This window comes from Pygocentrus nattereri, chromosome 13, assembly GCF_015220715.1.
Source record: "Pygocentrus nattereri isolate fPygNat1 chromosome 13, fPygNat1.pri, whole genome shotgun sequence".
Taxonomy (NCBI): domain Eukaryota; kingdom Metazoa; phylum Chordata; class Actinopteri; order Characiformes; family Serrasalmidae; genus Pygocentrus; species Pygocentrus nattereri.
Window position 1 is genome coordinate 28,922,909 of NC_051223.1, and position 15,304 is coordinate 28,938,212.

Consider the following 15,304-nt stretch of genomic DNA (forward strand, 5'->3'; position numbering starts at 1 on the left):
TAGCACCTTTAAAGGATGCAAAAAAATGTGTCTTTATTTTTAGTTAACAATTAAAGGAATAATTTGGCACAAAATCAAATGTACTTTATTTTCAAAATGCAGTGAACTAACCAAAAGATGTTTGATGTCCAAGTTTTGCATCTTTAGTTTAGAACTGGAGTTACTAGGCTTACACAAGAACTCAATAGTCACCTAAACTGTTTGCAAAAATAGATGCTCAAACATTTTCCTAACCCAGTGAAACCACCTTTAGGTCTTAATTCATGTTTACAACACAATATGACTCACTATATAAATTTAAAATACCTCTCCGCATAACTAAAAGAAGGGGCCTTGAACAACAGGAATCTGGTGGTCTACTTGCAGCATAGGCCATGTGATGATGAAAAAAGGTAGCATCTCTCTGTTCCTCATTTTTGTAGGTTTATCATTCTTTGAAATGCCACTTCGGCATCTTAGGTATCGCTGTGCTAATACTACATACTTGCATAGTGACATTTTTCATCAAAGCACAAGGAGATGATGTCATTACAGTTTTACCTTAAATGTGTAATTAAGATCTATTCATGCAATTTTACAAAATCATTCTAGTAAATTGTCTATTTATTTTGAAGCAAATATATAAAGGCTTTTTCACAAAACCAATTTGTGGTTTAGGTGACTATTGACGTCCAGTGCTTGTAAGCAATGTTAGCCTAGCAGCTACAGTTCTAAAGTAAAGAAGCAAAATTTGGATAAAATGTCTTGGCTAAACAACTGCATTTGAAATAAGTGTAAAATTATGTAAATTAGATTATTCCTTTAAACAGTTTCCTTTAAGTGGTTTCTTGACTCTCATAGATTATGTTCTCTATTTTCTAATGTTTTTTTCTTGTTGGTGCTGCAGGTTCTCAGCACTGCATCATGCAGCTCTCACTGGCACCACTGACCTGCTGTCTCTTCTGCTGGAGGCCCAAGCTATGGTGGACATCAAGGACAGTAATGGTGAGGCACTCAGATTGTCTGCAGTTGCATAGCCTCTCTTCACGGCCTCTTCTTCATTTAGCTATTGGCAGATGAAATTCACAGACCATGTATTAGAGTGAAAGTAGAAATGCCCGTGGAACAATGGACCAGCTTTTTACCCTCTCACTGATTGTTGAGGGAGCATGGGAGTCAGCCAACCCAGCCAACGTGTGTTTTGTGGACTTGGAGAAGGCTTACGACCATGTTCCCCAAGATATCTTGTGGGAGGTCCTCTGGGAGTATGGGTTACTGGGGTTACTACTCCAGGTCATTCAGTCTCTGTACTCCCAGAGTGAGAGCTGTGTTCGTATACTTGGCATTAAGTCAGACTCTTTCAGTGTTAGCGTTGTACTCCAAGGCCAGGGTTGTGCCTTGTCTCCACTCCTGTTCGTGATATTCATGGACAGAGTATCAAGGCATAGCTGAAGTCAGGAGGGCATTATGTATAGAGGCCAGAGGGTGGCATCTCTGCTATTTGCAGATGATCTTTTGGCTGGACCACATGGATGTGTGAAGTGGTTGGCATGAGGATCAGCACCTCCAAGTCCATGGTCCTAGCCCTGAAAAGGCCCAACTCCTCAAAAATAACCCCACACCAAAATTTCCCCCCTCCACCAAACTTTACACCTGGCACAATGCAGTCAGACAAGTACCGTTCTCCTGGCAACCACCAAAGCCAGACCTGTCCATTGGATTGCCAGACAGAGAAGCGTGATTCGTCACTCCAGAGAACACGTCTCCACTGCTGTAGAGTCCAGTTGCAGCGCTTTGATGCTATGCATTGCACTTGGTGATGTAAGGCTTGGATGCAGCTGCGCGGCCATGGAAACCCATTCCATAAAGCTCTCTACACTGTTCTTGAGCTAATCTGAAGGCCACATGAAGTTTGGAGTTCTGTAGCGATTGATTCTGCAGAAAGTCGGCCACCTCTGCGTACTATGTTCCTCAGCATCCGCTGACCCTGCTCTGCCATTTTCTGTGGCCTACCACTTCTTGGCTGAGTTGCTGTCATTCCCAATCACTTCCACTTTGTTATAATACCACTGACAGTTGACTGTGGAATATTTAGTAGCGAGAAAATTTCGCAACTGCACAGGTGGCATCCTATCACAGCACCATGCTCGAGTTCCTGAGAGCGACCCATTCTTTCACAAATGTTTGTAGAAGCAGTCTGCATGCCTAGATGCTTAGTTTTATACAACTGTACATGGAAGTGATTGGAACACCTGAATTTGGTGATTTGGATGGGTGAGTGAATACTTTTGGAAATATAGTGTACTATTATGGCTCAGAATATTGAAGAATGTGAAGAATATTCTTCACAATGTTTAGTTTTTCAGAGCTTTGATAAGTTGGGACAGAAACGCACCAGTGATGCCACATTTAATACTGCACTGCACTAAATCTAATTAAACAGGAGTTCTTTCAGTGTCCTCTCTTTGTAATGAAACATGCTGTTGGTCTATGTTCTTTAAAGGTTCCATGTTCTGCATTTTTCTTGTGTTCATTTGTTTCTTTTTACAGGAAAAAATTCACTTTCTTCTTCCTTTAAACATTGGCTGTTCTGTATTGTGCCATATTCAAAAAGCTTTTCACTTCAGTGTGATGGTTGGAACTAAACTGCTGTAGGCTAAATAAGAGATTCTTGTATGTGGAACAGGAAGTGAGTGATATGTTTTTGAAACTTTTGAAAAATTTTGAAAAATGTTTGCATACCACATCAAAAATGTTTCAAATTCCTTTAGTACCAACATTATCTGAGCCATTAGTACAAGTTATTGATTTTTAGGTGCTATTTCTGAGAAGATTAGATAAAAGAAGAGGGAGGAAGGAAAGTCAAAGGAAAATACAGGAAAAAGCGTCAGTTTCCAAAACGAACTGTTAAAAGATAAGAGAGATTGGGGCCCCTAACAACTGTGTGAGGCCTGGTAGAGGCCTCTCATGCTTTTTTCCTCATATTAAAAATAAATGGCTATTTTGAGGATGGAAATGTAATAAATTAAGGGCAATCTGTGGACGTTTGCACAGCAGTGGACTTGAAAGCAGGAAAAAAGTTTCCAAATTAAGTGCACACTGGCCTTGAAAAACATTCTTAAGAACAGTAACAAATTACATGTACTTCATTACCAGCCACTGCCTCTGGCCAGTGATGTTGCATCAGGAACTGCTTACAATTTAAATCTCTGATTTTGCTTTCCTGTTCTTCAACTTTACTGTGTTTATGAGTGAGGGTAAGTAATATTCAGTTTGGTCCCTGTTTGCATGGTGAATGTAAACTATATAAACACTGTGTTCTGAATGTTGTGTTATGACCTGCTGTGGTCCTGCTGTGTGCTGCTGTTTTAGGGATGCGTCCACTGCATTACGCTGCCTGGCAGGGGAAGGCCGACTCTGTGCTGATGCTACTGAGAGCCGGAGCTTCTGTTAATGGAGCGTCACAGGACGGCCAAATCCCTCTCCACCTGGCAGCTCAGTATGGACACTATGAGGTGGTGAGTAATATACACTGTACCACCTCACCTTTTCAGAAATGTATGTGCTATTGACAGTGGAAAAGGGAAAGAGAACTGACCTATCCGTGCTCCACCCACAGATGTGTTCTTTCATAGCAACTGTTGCATGGTTGGATGAGCTTTACTTGTTGACAGAGAATCCTATTCAAACTCATGCATTCAGGTTGGAGTTTAGGGTTCCTACACAATGTTAGGTTTCCAGTTTCAAATGTTGTGCTATCAAACTGGGCTGTGTTGAAACCAGTCAGAAAAAAAAATCCACAATGTTAATTTTAGTTGAGTACACAACAAAAACAACACACATTAATAAATGATAAAATATTAATTGTAAACGGAATTGTAAGTGGAATCTCATCCAATCTCACAACTGTTGAAATGAAAGATTGTTATAACTACATAACTGACATAGTATTTTTAAAATAGTTACCAGATAATTTATAGTTAGTACTGATTAATAAATCTTATGTAAGACTTTTAAAACAGTGTTATACATATACCTTTAATGAAACATTTAGCATCAAATGAAGGCCTTGGGACTGTTTACACAGATGTTTCTAGAATTTTCTTTTGTGCACTTGACTCCTAAAGATGACCTGTTGGATTTACAGGACAATGGCTAGCTAGAAGAAAAGCACTGTCAGCCAGATGGAGAGGCTGTGCAGTATTTGTTGTTTTTAGCCTCCGGTGAAAGAAAAAGCAGGAGAAAAGTTAGAAAGCGAGACTTGTCTTTGCATGCTCAAGGCTACAGAAGGGTCCTCAGCATTGACAGCTCTACTTGGCTGGTCCAAAGCATTGTTTATAAGTACTGAGCTGTTTCTCATACTGAAAATCCAGAGTGTTCCCTTTCGCTGTGTCCTGCACTTTCTCACAACACTTGTCACAGGATACTCTACGTAATGCAGCTCACAGAGAATCTGACGCATTTCTCTCTTCTGGTCTTTTTTTCTGGCCTTCCACCAAAGGATTTTTCAGCATAGCATATTTCACTGTGTGATCATAGAAAACTTATCTGTATAGAGTCCGCTGCTCTGCCTGCTAACTGTGTGATTTTGTGTCTGTCTGTCCATCTACCCAGTCTGAGATGCTATTACAGCACCAGTCCAACCCCTGTATGGTTAACAAGGCCAAGAAGACCCCTCTGGACCTGGCCTGTGAGTTTGGCAGGCTAAAGGTTAGTTTGGGCAGAACGAATTGTGGGATGGTATAAAATCTTAAATGCACAATGAAGTACACAATAAAGTGACAGCTGATATGTTTTTCACCAGTAAAGGGAAAAAATTAATTATAATTATAGGCTTGATGATGAATTGGTGCTAAGAATTATAACCAGCGATTTAGATGGGTTGAACTATATGTAAAATATTTTGTTAACATATTGTTAATGTTTACAGTAATCATCATGTCTGAGCTATGTCATGGATTTCTCATGTAAACTTGTTTTAAAATACAACATTTTAAAATGATAACACATTGGTATCCTTATTAGCCAAGATGTTAATGATCACATAGCAGCACCAACCAAGTAATTCCTTATCAGTGCACCCTAATCATATGTTCTACTAGCCCAGGCTTGCTTTTATGTTACATCAGGATGAGTCTTTCACTTTTCCCATACAACTGCTTCATTTACAAGCTCATTTTGAAGCTTTGCTATGAACACATGCCCAATCCTTCAGCAATCCAGCAGCTAAAGCATAGCTTCATCAGTGGATTTTTCTCTGCTCAAGCAGAAGTGCGCACAGAAGCTGGTGAAGTGGAGCTCGAATGAGGAGCTTATGATATTTTGAGAGAAGATTCCGCATTGCATGCGCAGAGTCTATAATGTTTGAATGATTTGCAAGATTCGGGTAAATAAACTGGTTATAGCAGCTCCCTGCGGATGCCAGTCGTACAGGGATGAAAGGCTTTCACTGAGGGCTTTTCTGACAGTTGAGCGTAAGCCGCGTTGTGCGATCTTTAATTCATTTAAAACTAGATTTGCCTGGGTGGACTATTTCTATTTAATCTCTTGCTCTAGTCATTTTGGCATTAGAGAATGCAAATGCTATGAAGAAGCAGTCTGAGAGAGGGAGTCTAATTTTGCAGCATGCTGCAGCCTCAGTTGCTGGGCTGCTGGAAGACTCTGCCTCAGATGGAAACTTTGTGCCAGGTGAAGTGTGACATAAGCCAGGCAGGGTGACAAAGTTGGCTGGCCTGAGTTGTGTATTTACAGATTGCATCAAGTAATAAATAGTATTAAAATAAAACTGTATACTGAAATGCTGTCTAATCAAATATGTCATTTAAGCTTCTTGGTATGTGTGTGTGTGTGTGTGTGTGTTTGTGTGTGTATGTGTGTGTGTGTGTGTGTGTGTGTGTGTGTATCAGGTGGCACAGCTGCTGTTGAGCAGTAACATGGTGGTGGCTCTGCTGGAGGGGAATGGAAGAGACAACACACCCCTGCACCTTGCTGCTCGCAACGGCCATAAGGACATTATCAGGTCCTCTCTCTCACAGTCACTGTGAACTTTCCTCTTACTTTCACTGTGTACCTTTTCTTCATCCACATTATCTCATTATTACAGGCTGGTGTCAGACCCACAGCATTTAAAGGGTATTTGTATGTAAGTGTGTGTGTGTGTGTGTGTGTGTGTGTGGGTGTGTGGGTGTGTGTGTGTTAGGGCTGGGCAGTATGACGATATTTTATCATTATCATGATCAAGATTGACACAGTATGTGGATTCTTAATACATATTGATTACTAACTAACGTGATGTGTCATTAAGTTAATTGGCTTTAGTGCAGTATGAGGTGTGAAACACTGCATACAAATCGATTGTATAATCATCGTATTGACAGTATCAATAAACCTAGTATCTTGATACATACTGTGTATAATAAAAACATTCTCAAATTCTCATTATATTGTATTTTTGCCATATCACTCAGAAATGGCTATGGAAATTCTCAGTATGCATCTGTACCTATGTATTGTCACTGTCATATTAAAAAATAAGTTTTTCTTCTTTCCTTTGAAAATGCAAAGTGCCCTTTATATTGTGGGGTTATTTCAGAAAAATTGACTAAAATAGAAACAGTCCAGAATTACTTGGAACAAAATCTTATAGGCTCTGAATACATGTTAATATTTTTCCAAACAAGCTTTCCAACACTTGTTCTCAAAATCATATATAATGCTGGCACATTATCCACTGAAGAGAAAAAAACAATGTAGTAAATGGCAAGTCTTCACCATCTTATGCTCCACTAGTTAGTTCTAGTTTAATGCCAGCTCTTTAGCTCATTTAAGCCTCTGTTACTCAAATGCATTGACGTAACATTCCCATTGGCTTTTTTAAATAATAAAACATGCTTTAAAAAATTGGTTTAATACGGATTTTTGCACCAGTGCACCAGTAAGTCATGTGTATATTTATCTGTGTATATATATATATATATATATATATATATATATATATATATATATATATATATACACAGAGGACACCAGACCTCTTTTCATTTTGGCTCTATTTTCAAATTAGCACAAAAACAGAGGGAATGTTGCAGTATTGATTTGTGAGTTAAGCATTTAGTTAGCACATAAGTTATGCATTCCTTACTATTAACAGCTCCAGTATGTTATGATAACCCACTTTTATCACAGAAAAATTCTGAAGCCTGATTTGTGTTTTTTTGGTGGCTTCTTCATTTGTATTGAAATTGAAACTCTCGTTTTTACAGTGTCTAGGCTAAAGCACTGAATATTTACACAGAGGGTGTCACTAGTAGGGTGACAGAATGAAATATGCTTTGCTGCTGGCTGTGTATCTGAAACTAGTGTTTAATTAGTATTTAATGAATGAAGTGTTTCTTTAAAGACTCTTTCAGTAAGCAGAAGAGTCACATGCAAAAAAATTTAAGAATATGTAGGCGTCCATTTGTGTGCATGTGTTAGTGACTGAGTAGGTGGTTAGGTGTTTTGTATTGTATTGTAGCGTGCTGTCGAGCAGGCGTCTATGCAAGCGATGTCTGGCCTCTTGTTGACATATGACATGTGTGTTTGTAAAGGAAGTGAGGTGTGCAAACAGGGGCGTGTTGAATGAGCACATGGAAGACTGGCAAAGAGAGAGAGAGAGAGAGTGTGTGTGTGTGTGTTTTGACCCAAGCTGCTCTCATTAGTACTGTGTGGGGACCTGAGTCTGCTGAGTGTTGACTTGGCGTAGGAGTGAGGTCAGATTGTGTTTCCCTGGTCAGTCAGCTGCTGTGCCACGTTTCTCAGTGCTTTCCATATATGAAAGTTCACACTGCATTCTCAGCATAAGCAGCCCCCCCAGCGCTCGCTGGAATACAGCTAGTAAACATGTTAAAGCTAAGTAGAGGGTAAAAATATAAGCTTATTAGTATTGAATGTCAGCTTGCTTTCCCCCTCCCTTTACAGCACCAAACAAGTTCAGAAATGCAGCAAAAGGAATCAATTAACCATCTTAAGAGGAAAGAGACAAACTGCAAATTGTTTGGATGTGGCTTGTTTTACCACAGTGTGACGATTCCACCCTGTCCGAAGTCAGCTCTTTTCAGAGGATGAAAAGTCCCTCAGTCCATTCAATTAGCCAGATCAATGAAAGCTGAGCTGATAAAGAACTGGGCCTGTGCTCTGCTAGTTTGGGAGCCTCTGTGTAAAAACATTATAATTCAGACATAGCTCTACTTTGGAAACTATGAGCTGTTATAACCTTTGGTCATGATAAGAACAGGCGGTACTGGACTGAAGTATCGTCCACTGACATGATCTGCTGCGCTAGTTCATCGTTCACTTTTTTTTCATGCAACCTGTTGTTCTTTCCAATTTACCCAGTGCCAGATCCCCAGTGTAGTCAACCTTTTGCCTATTGCATCATTCTCCTAGCAGTATGGAAAAGCAAGCACAGCTGCATCTTTTTTCAGTACCTTGGTGCACTTGTAGGAGGATTCTAATTGCTTGACTCCGCCACGCAAGCATGCAGACGCACACAGTTTCATTCTAGAACAGACCGCATGGCACAGCTGGGATTCAAATGTGAATCCTAGTTATTTTTCTCTGTGATGTGAAGTGACGCTTTACTATTTATGAGTTCAGTTGATGAAGTTCGGCTTTTTTTATGAAAAGTGTCCATCATGAGAAACTCAGCTTTTAGCCAAAGAGAATCCTTCTCAGAACTAGGGCAGCCTTTGGCTAAGGGAAAAGAGAGCTCAAAAAGGAGGTTCTGAGATTCCTTCAGCTCAAAGTCAACCTATGAATGACCTTTTTAAGTTGGACATGCGCTGGGAAGGTCACTCTGCACTAGACAAATTCCTTTGTGATGTAAAATATAGCTGCTGACCATATATTCAGCTGCTGAATATATTTAGAAGCTGAGGTGGAGAGATTTTGCTGAAGTGAGGCTGAGGTGGAAGCACATTATAAGATATTCGCAAATGAGAGAGGTATATATTATTTACTAATCGCTATCACAGTATTAGCTAATCAATCACCAGATGTGTTTTGTGGTTATATAGATCTCTGACCACCTCCAGAGGTGGTTTGAGTGATTTCCAAGATGCATTAGGCAGCCAATACTCAGCGCTGTCCGCTTATGAATCACCTGTATTGACCTATGTCAATGCCAGGGCTTTAAGTTATTATTTTCAAACATATCTTTCACTCTTTAGTCCATTTATGGAATTTAAGATGCAAAAAATAGCCTGCTTAGAATTCAGTTTTTGTGATGGCACAAATGCAAACACATTTACATATTTCCACCTATTCAGCCTACAGCAGTTTAGCCAGATTAACCAGTTATGAAGAGTGTTTCAACCTGGACTACTTTTTGCTCTTTGCACAATACAGGGCAGCCAATCAGGACAGAACTTTTTTACATATTTTAGATTTACATGTACAGTCTTTAAGACTGTAACAAAAGCAGGCTGTTTACTGAGGGTAGTGAATGGTTGCGCATGTATTATGGCTGTTTTAAGAGTATAAACTCATACCTACATCGTAAGCAGAGCTCAGGTAATAAAAGTAATAAAAATGCAAGAAAATTTACAACCCCAATTCCAATGAAGTTGGGATGTTGTGTAAAACATAAATAAAAACAGAATACAAGGATTTGCACATCCTTCTCAACCTATATTCAATTGAATACACTAACAAAGACAAGATATTTAATGTTCAAACGGATAAACTTTATTGTTTTTTGCAAATATTCACTCATTTTGAATTTGATGCCTGCAACACGTTCCAAAGAAGTTGGGACTGGGGCGTTTTTACCACTGTGTTACATCACCTTTCCTTTTAACAACACTCAATAAGTGTTTGGGAACTGAGGACACTAACTGTTGAAGCTTTGTAGGTGGAATTCTTTCCCATTCTTGCTTGATGTACAACTTCAGATGCTCAACAGTCCGGGGTCTCCGTTGTCGTATTTTGCGCTTCATCATGCGCCACACATTTTCAATCTTTGAATCTCCTTTTCCTCTTTGGCCCGGAGGACACGACATCCATGATTTCCAAAAACAATTTGAAATGTGGACTCGTCAGACCACAGGACACTTTTCCACTTTGCATCAGTCCATCTCAGATGAGCTCGGGCCCAGAGAAGCCGGCGGCATTTCTGGGTGTTGTTGATATATGGCTTTTGCTTTGCATGGCAGAGTTTTAACTTGTACTTGTAGATGGAGCGACGAACTGTGTTCACTGACAATGGTTTTCTGAAGTGTTCCTGAGCCCATGTGGTAATATCCGTTACAGAATGATGTCGGTTTTTAATGCAGTGCCGCCTGAGGGATCGAAGGTCACGGGCATTCAATGTTGGTTTTCTGCCTTGCTGCTTACTTGCAGAGATTTCTCCAGATTCTCTGAATCTTTTGATGATATTATGGACTGTAGATGATGAAATCCCTAAATTCCTTGCAATTCCATGTTGAGAAATGTTCTTAAACTGTTGGACTATTTGTTCACAAAGTGGTGAACCTCGCCACATCCTTGCTTGTGAACAACTGAGCCTTTCAGGGATGCTCCCTTTATACCCAATCATGACACTCACCTGTTTCCAATTAACCTGTTCAACTGTGGAATGTTCCAAACAGGTGTTTTTTGAACATTCTTTAACTTTCCCAGTCTTTTGTTGCCCCTGTCCCAACTTCTTTGGAACATGTTGCAGGCATCAAATTCAAAATGAGTGAATATTTGCAAAAAACAATAAAGTTTAACCATTTGAACATTAATTATCTTGTGTTTGTAGTGTATTCAGTTGAATATAGGTTGAAAAGGATTTTTACATCATCGTATTCTGTTTTTATTTATGTTTTACACAATGTCCCAACTTAATTGGAATTGGGGTTGTAGGATATAAGCCCTTTAAATGTGACCTCTAAGGGTTAAAATCAAATCACCTTTATTGTCACATCACATTTACACAGGTGCGAAGGTGGTGGACAATTGTAGGTATGTAGCCCCCTTGTAGAACTTAAATGCAAAAAATATGAAAATGAAAATACGCACATTTCCATGTATGCAGTTTTTGAGTCCAAGGTAGATAAATGAGATGCCGGGTACACAGGGGATAGAATGCTGATATGTACATATCCAGATTATGCAAGATATGAATAGATGTGCAAGATGACCATCTATATATCCAAGCATAGATTTGCTAGACTGAAGTTACAAATATTGCACTAAGATAAAAATATTGCATGAAGTATCTCAGTTGCAATATGTCGCAATATACACACACACTCTTCTAAGCTGCTGTGGTGCTGTGACCGTAGAAGGTCGTTCAGTTAATCTTAATGCCAACTGACTGATAAAAGGCTATGAATCTAATGGTATATAACTAGAGACTCTACTGCGGCAGAGCAGAGTGGTACTCCTTGGATTAGGAGCATATTTCCTAGTGTAGGAGTTGGAGAGCCGCTTGTGCTTTCCTTCCCCATACCAGGCATTCTGCATGCTCTTTCTCCATTTCCACAGCTGTCCGGCTGTCTGAATACACATTGAACATTCCACTACCTGAGAGAGGGAGAGTTTGTTTGGATAAATGTTTATAGTTGTATGTGTCTGGTTCTCAGCTGTTTATCATCGAAGTGAAAGTTGAGAAGACTTTCGACTGGGAGTGTGTAGAAACCCATAGTGGAATTCATTAAAGCCCATGATAAACAAGAAGCAGTGTTTGAAAATATTCTGCAGATGAATCACTTCCAAGAGAAAAGGCTCATTATACATGGCAATTAGTCATCGAGTAAAGGCATGGGATCTTACATGGTACAAAGAAGGAATGGTTGTAACACTGCTTCTTTCCTGTTCATTTACATCTCACAGGCTGCTGCTAAAGGCTGGAATCGACATCAACAGAACCACCAAAGCCGGCACGTCTCTTCACGAGGCTGCACTCTACGGGAAAACAGAAGTAGTGAGGCTGTTGTTGGATGTAAGCATCGCACATCAATCCATGCACTTTCAGTAACAGGAGTTGCAAAACCTCCTTGCAAACCCATCAAGATTACCCATCAATAGACCTATCATAATTATTACATATGCGCCTGTTAGCAATTAATTAAATCGATCACAGTCATTTTCCACAGCTGGATGTGTTTTTATTTGTTGGTTTTAGACAAATACGTTTACTAAGATGTGATTGACTCTTAAGATGAACAAAACTTCTAACTTCCAGTGCTGTAACACCTTTAGAGGACAGCAGTGAGTTATGTTTGTTTATCTGAACTCAAGCTGTTTCTGTTATCAGTTCGGTGCGGCTGAGTATCGGTAGCTAGGAAGTAAGGTAGCTAATCAGCCACAAGTTTGTACTTTAATGACAAAAATGAAAAAATGACAAAAATATTTTATAAGAGAAGGAAAATGTATTACTTTTAATGTACATTATATGGTCAGAAATCTCCTAATTATTCAGTTTAGGTATTTCAGCCACACCCATTGCTTACAGGTGTATAAAATCAGGCAGTGCACTCTCTATGGACATCCATCTGCCCTGGTCAACTGTAAGTGCTATTATTGTGAACTGGAAGCATCTACGAGCTATAATAGCTGAGCCACGAAGTGGTAGACCATGCAAACTCACAGCGGGGCCACCCAGTGCTGAAGCATATACTGCGCAAAAATCATCCTCTGTTGCATCACTCAGTGTTACAGATTGCCTCTAGAAGCAACATCAGCACAAGAACTATGCACTAGGAGCCTCATGAAATGGGTTTACATGGCTGAGCAGCTGCACACAAGCACTATGTGCAATGCCAAGTGTTGGCTGAAGTCTGGAGCTGTAGGATGTTCTCTGGAGTGATGATTCATGCTTAACTGTCTAGCAGTCTGGGACATGTAAATGCAATGGCATGTCCAGCAAGATCATATACTCTTGGCCATATAGTGTAGATTTTCATTTTAATTAAAAAAATGAACTAAGAAGTTTTCTTCTGACAGTGATGATAAGCTTATTTGTTTAACTTCAGTCCTACCTGTGTTAGGATTTATGACTCTATAAAAATGTGCACCTTCAAAATTGTCAGATTCACTGTCAAGGGGCAAATGTTCTAACTCTGCAGTAAGGGCTTTTATTTCTGGTTAAGATTTTTGAGGTCACCTGCCTTCGTTTTTTACAGTTGCATTTTTCATTATGCATAAATCATAGGACTATCCACCATTATACTTTTAAACATTTTATACTAGAGTTCTTAGAGCTCAGGATCAACTCTAAATGTCTTGATCATGTTCATGTTTAAAGAGAAAAAAAAGATCCTCTCCCGGAAAGTTTGATTAAGCATAAGGAGATTCTCTCATGACAGTAATATTTTCCTTTTCAAACACAGTACTTTTGTTTCAAAATGTAGGATTGGTAAAATGTCTGTGTTATATTCTGTAGGCTGGAATTGATGTCAACATCCGCAACACCTATAACCAAACCGCACTGGACATAGTGAACCAGTTCACCACCTCGCACGCCAGCAAAGACATCAAACAACTTCTCAGAGGTGACTGATTCTACAATCAAGCCTTTTCTTCTTTTCTTTCTTTCTTTCTTTCTTTCTTCCTTTCTTTCTTTATTTCTTTCTTTCTTTCTTTATTTCTTTCTTTCTTTCTTTCTTTCTTTCTTCTGCAGCTACACCCTGTATTTTATTTGTTGCATTCTGTTTTATGTTTGATTCATGTCAGCATTATTTTTATCTTGCCATCGTTAAAAAGTCCCCACTCTGACAAAGAAGATGAACTATTTTTTTTTTTTATTCTTAAAACTGCTCGTCAAAGCGTTTGTGTGTTTGAGAGAGAGACACACAGGCAATGAAGGAGAAGGAGAGAGAGAGAGAGAGAGAGTGTAAGGCGGGGGGGTGTAGGGGTAGAAACGTTGCATAACGTTGCTTCTGTTCTGTCACGCTGGTGACAGCCTCGCCTGGGGCTGTGGCTGAGATGCAGGGTTTTTTGTGCGTCTGTGTCTGTGCATGTGTCTGTAAGACGTGTCTGTAGGCTTGTGTGCTTCTGTCGCTATTGACTGATCTCTGCAGTTCCGCTCTCTTCCCTGTAATCCACTGGCTTGCTTTCTTTGAAGTCTGTGCTTTGATATGAAAACTTAACAAGGCTGAGGGAGCCACATATGAAGAGGAGCGATGCTTAACCTCTTTGTTCTGAAATTAGCTTCTCTCTCTTACCTCATTACAATCTCAGGAATGTACCCCCTAATTCAGACTATTCAGTACTGTATTATTGTGAGTTTTGGCTAATTACTGAAAGTTATCAGTACTGGTAATTTAACAGTTAAATCTAGTTTAAGGGAATAGTTCCATCAAAAAGTTAAAACAAGCAGCAACAAGTTAGCGTTATGCCAGTTACATTATGCTAACTGGTTGCTACTAGCTAGTGCTTGGTTGCTAACTTAAGCTTGCCTAGCCTGTTTGGTAAAGATGCAAGAATGAGTCAATGGTCACAGTGGAAGCCTGAAAGTCCAGAAACATTGTTGACTGCTCTGGGCTTGAGCTCATCTGAAATGGACTGAAAGACCAGAGAAGAAAAGGATATAGATTGTTACCAGTGTAAAGTTTAAAAGCCAAGGTGTGTTTTTGGTAGAGGAGTGTATTAGTGGGTATATTGTGAAAGCACCATTAACCATGAAAGTGATCTACACATTTTGCAGCAACACATGTTGCCTTTTAGATGCTGTCATTTTCAGGGAACACTTGTATAACTGAACAATGGCACAAAACTGCTTTTGAAAGTTTTTGTCTTCAGTCCCTTTGACTAAGTGCTTTTAAAAGGAAAGGTGGTGTAACACAGTGGTAAGCATGCTTTTGTCCCATGACAATTAATAATGAAAACTTTTCATATCCAAAACATCAACATAAATGATCAAATGGCATGTTTTTGTAGTTTTCAGTTTAATACGCGACTAACACAATTTGCTTCCATTTTTTTGACATTTCACATGCTGTCTCAGATGTTTTGGATTTGGATTTGTGCAGAGATATATTTTCAAATAGGCTGTTGGTAAATAAGAGATCCAACATGCACTAATGATTTAATTATCTGCTCCTTAACACCTTTCAAAAGCCTTGCCATAAGTATTAGTATTAGTATTAGTATATGCATTAACCAGTATTTCAATCATTTTTATACCTAAAGTTCAAATTAGGGCTGGGGAGTCTGATGATATTTGTCATTAGCATGATAAATTACATCTTATTGCAACACAATATGTACATTTCTGGCCATTTTGTGGAGCACTCACCACCTGCATGTTTCATTATAAAGAAACATACATAATTCATCCTGTTTAATTGGATTTAGC

The 15,304-nt window shown here is 39.3% G+C and overlaps 1 protein-coding gene across 7 annotated transcripts in view; it reads left to right on the forward strand.

The window, feature by feature from the left end:
- Window positions 1–15,304, forward strand: part of si:ch211-119c20.2 (caskin-2) — a 57,559-nt gene that overhangs the window by 22,549 nt on the left and 19,706 nt on the right. For all 7 annotated transcript variants that reach the window (XM_017702502.2, XM_017702511.2, XM_017702519.2 and 4 more), the window contains 6 exons: window positions 887–984; window positions 3,352–3,497; window positions 4,594–4,689; window positions 5,886–5,998; window positions 11,839–11,947; window positions 13,391–13,499. In XM_017702502.2, the coding sequence (XP_017557991.2) occupies window positions 887–984; window positions 3,352–3,497; window positions 4,594–4,689; window positions 5,886–5,998; window positions 11,839–11,947; window positions 13,391–13,499 (671 nt within the window). The remainder of the gene's footprint in view (window positions 1–886; window positions 985–3,351; window positions 3,498–4,593; window positions 4,690–5,885; window positions 5,999–11,838; window positions 11,948–13,390; window positions 13,500–15,304) is intronic.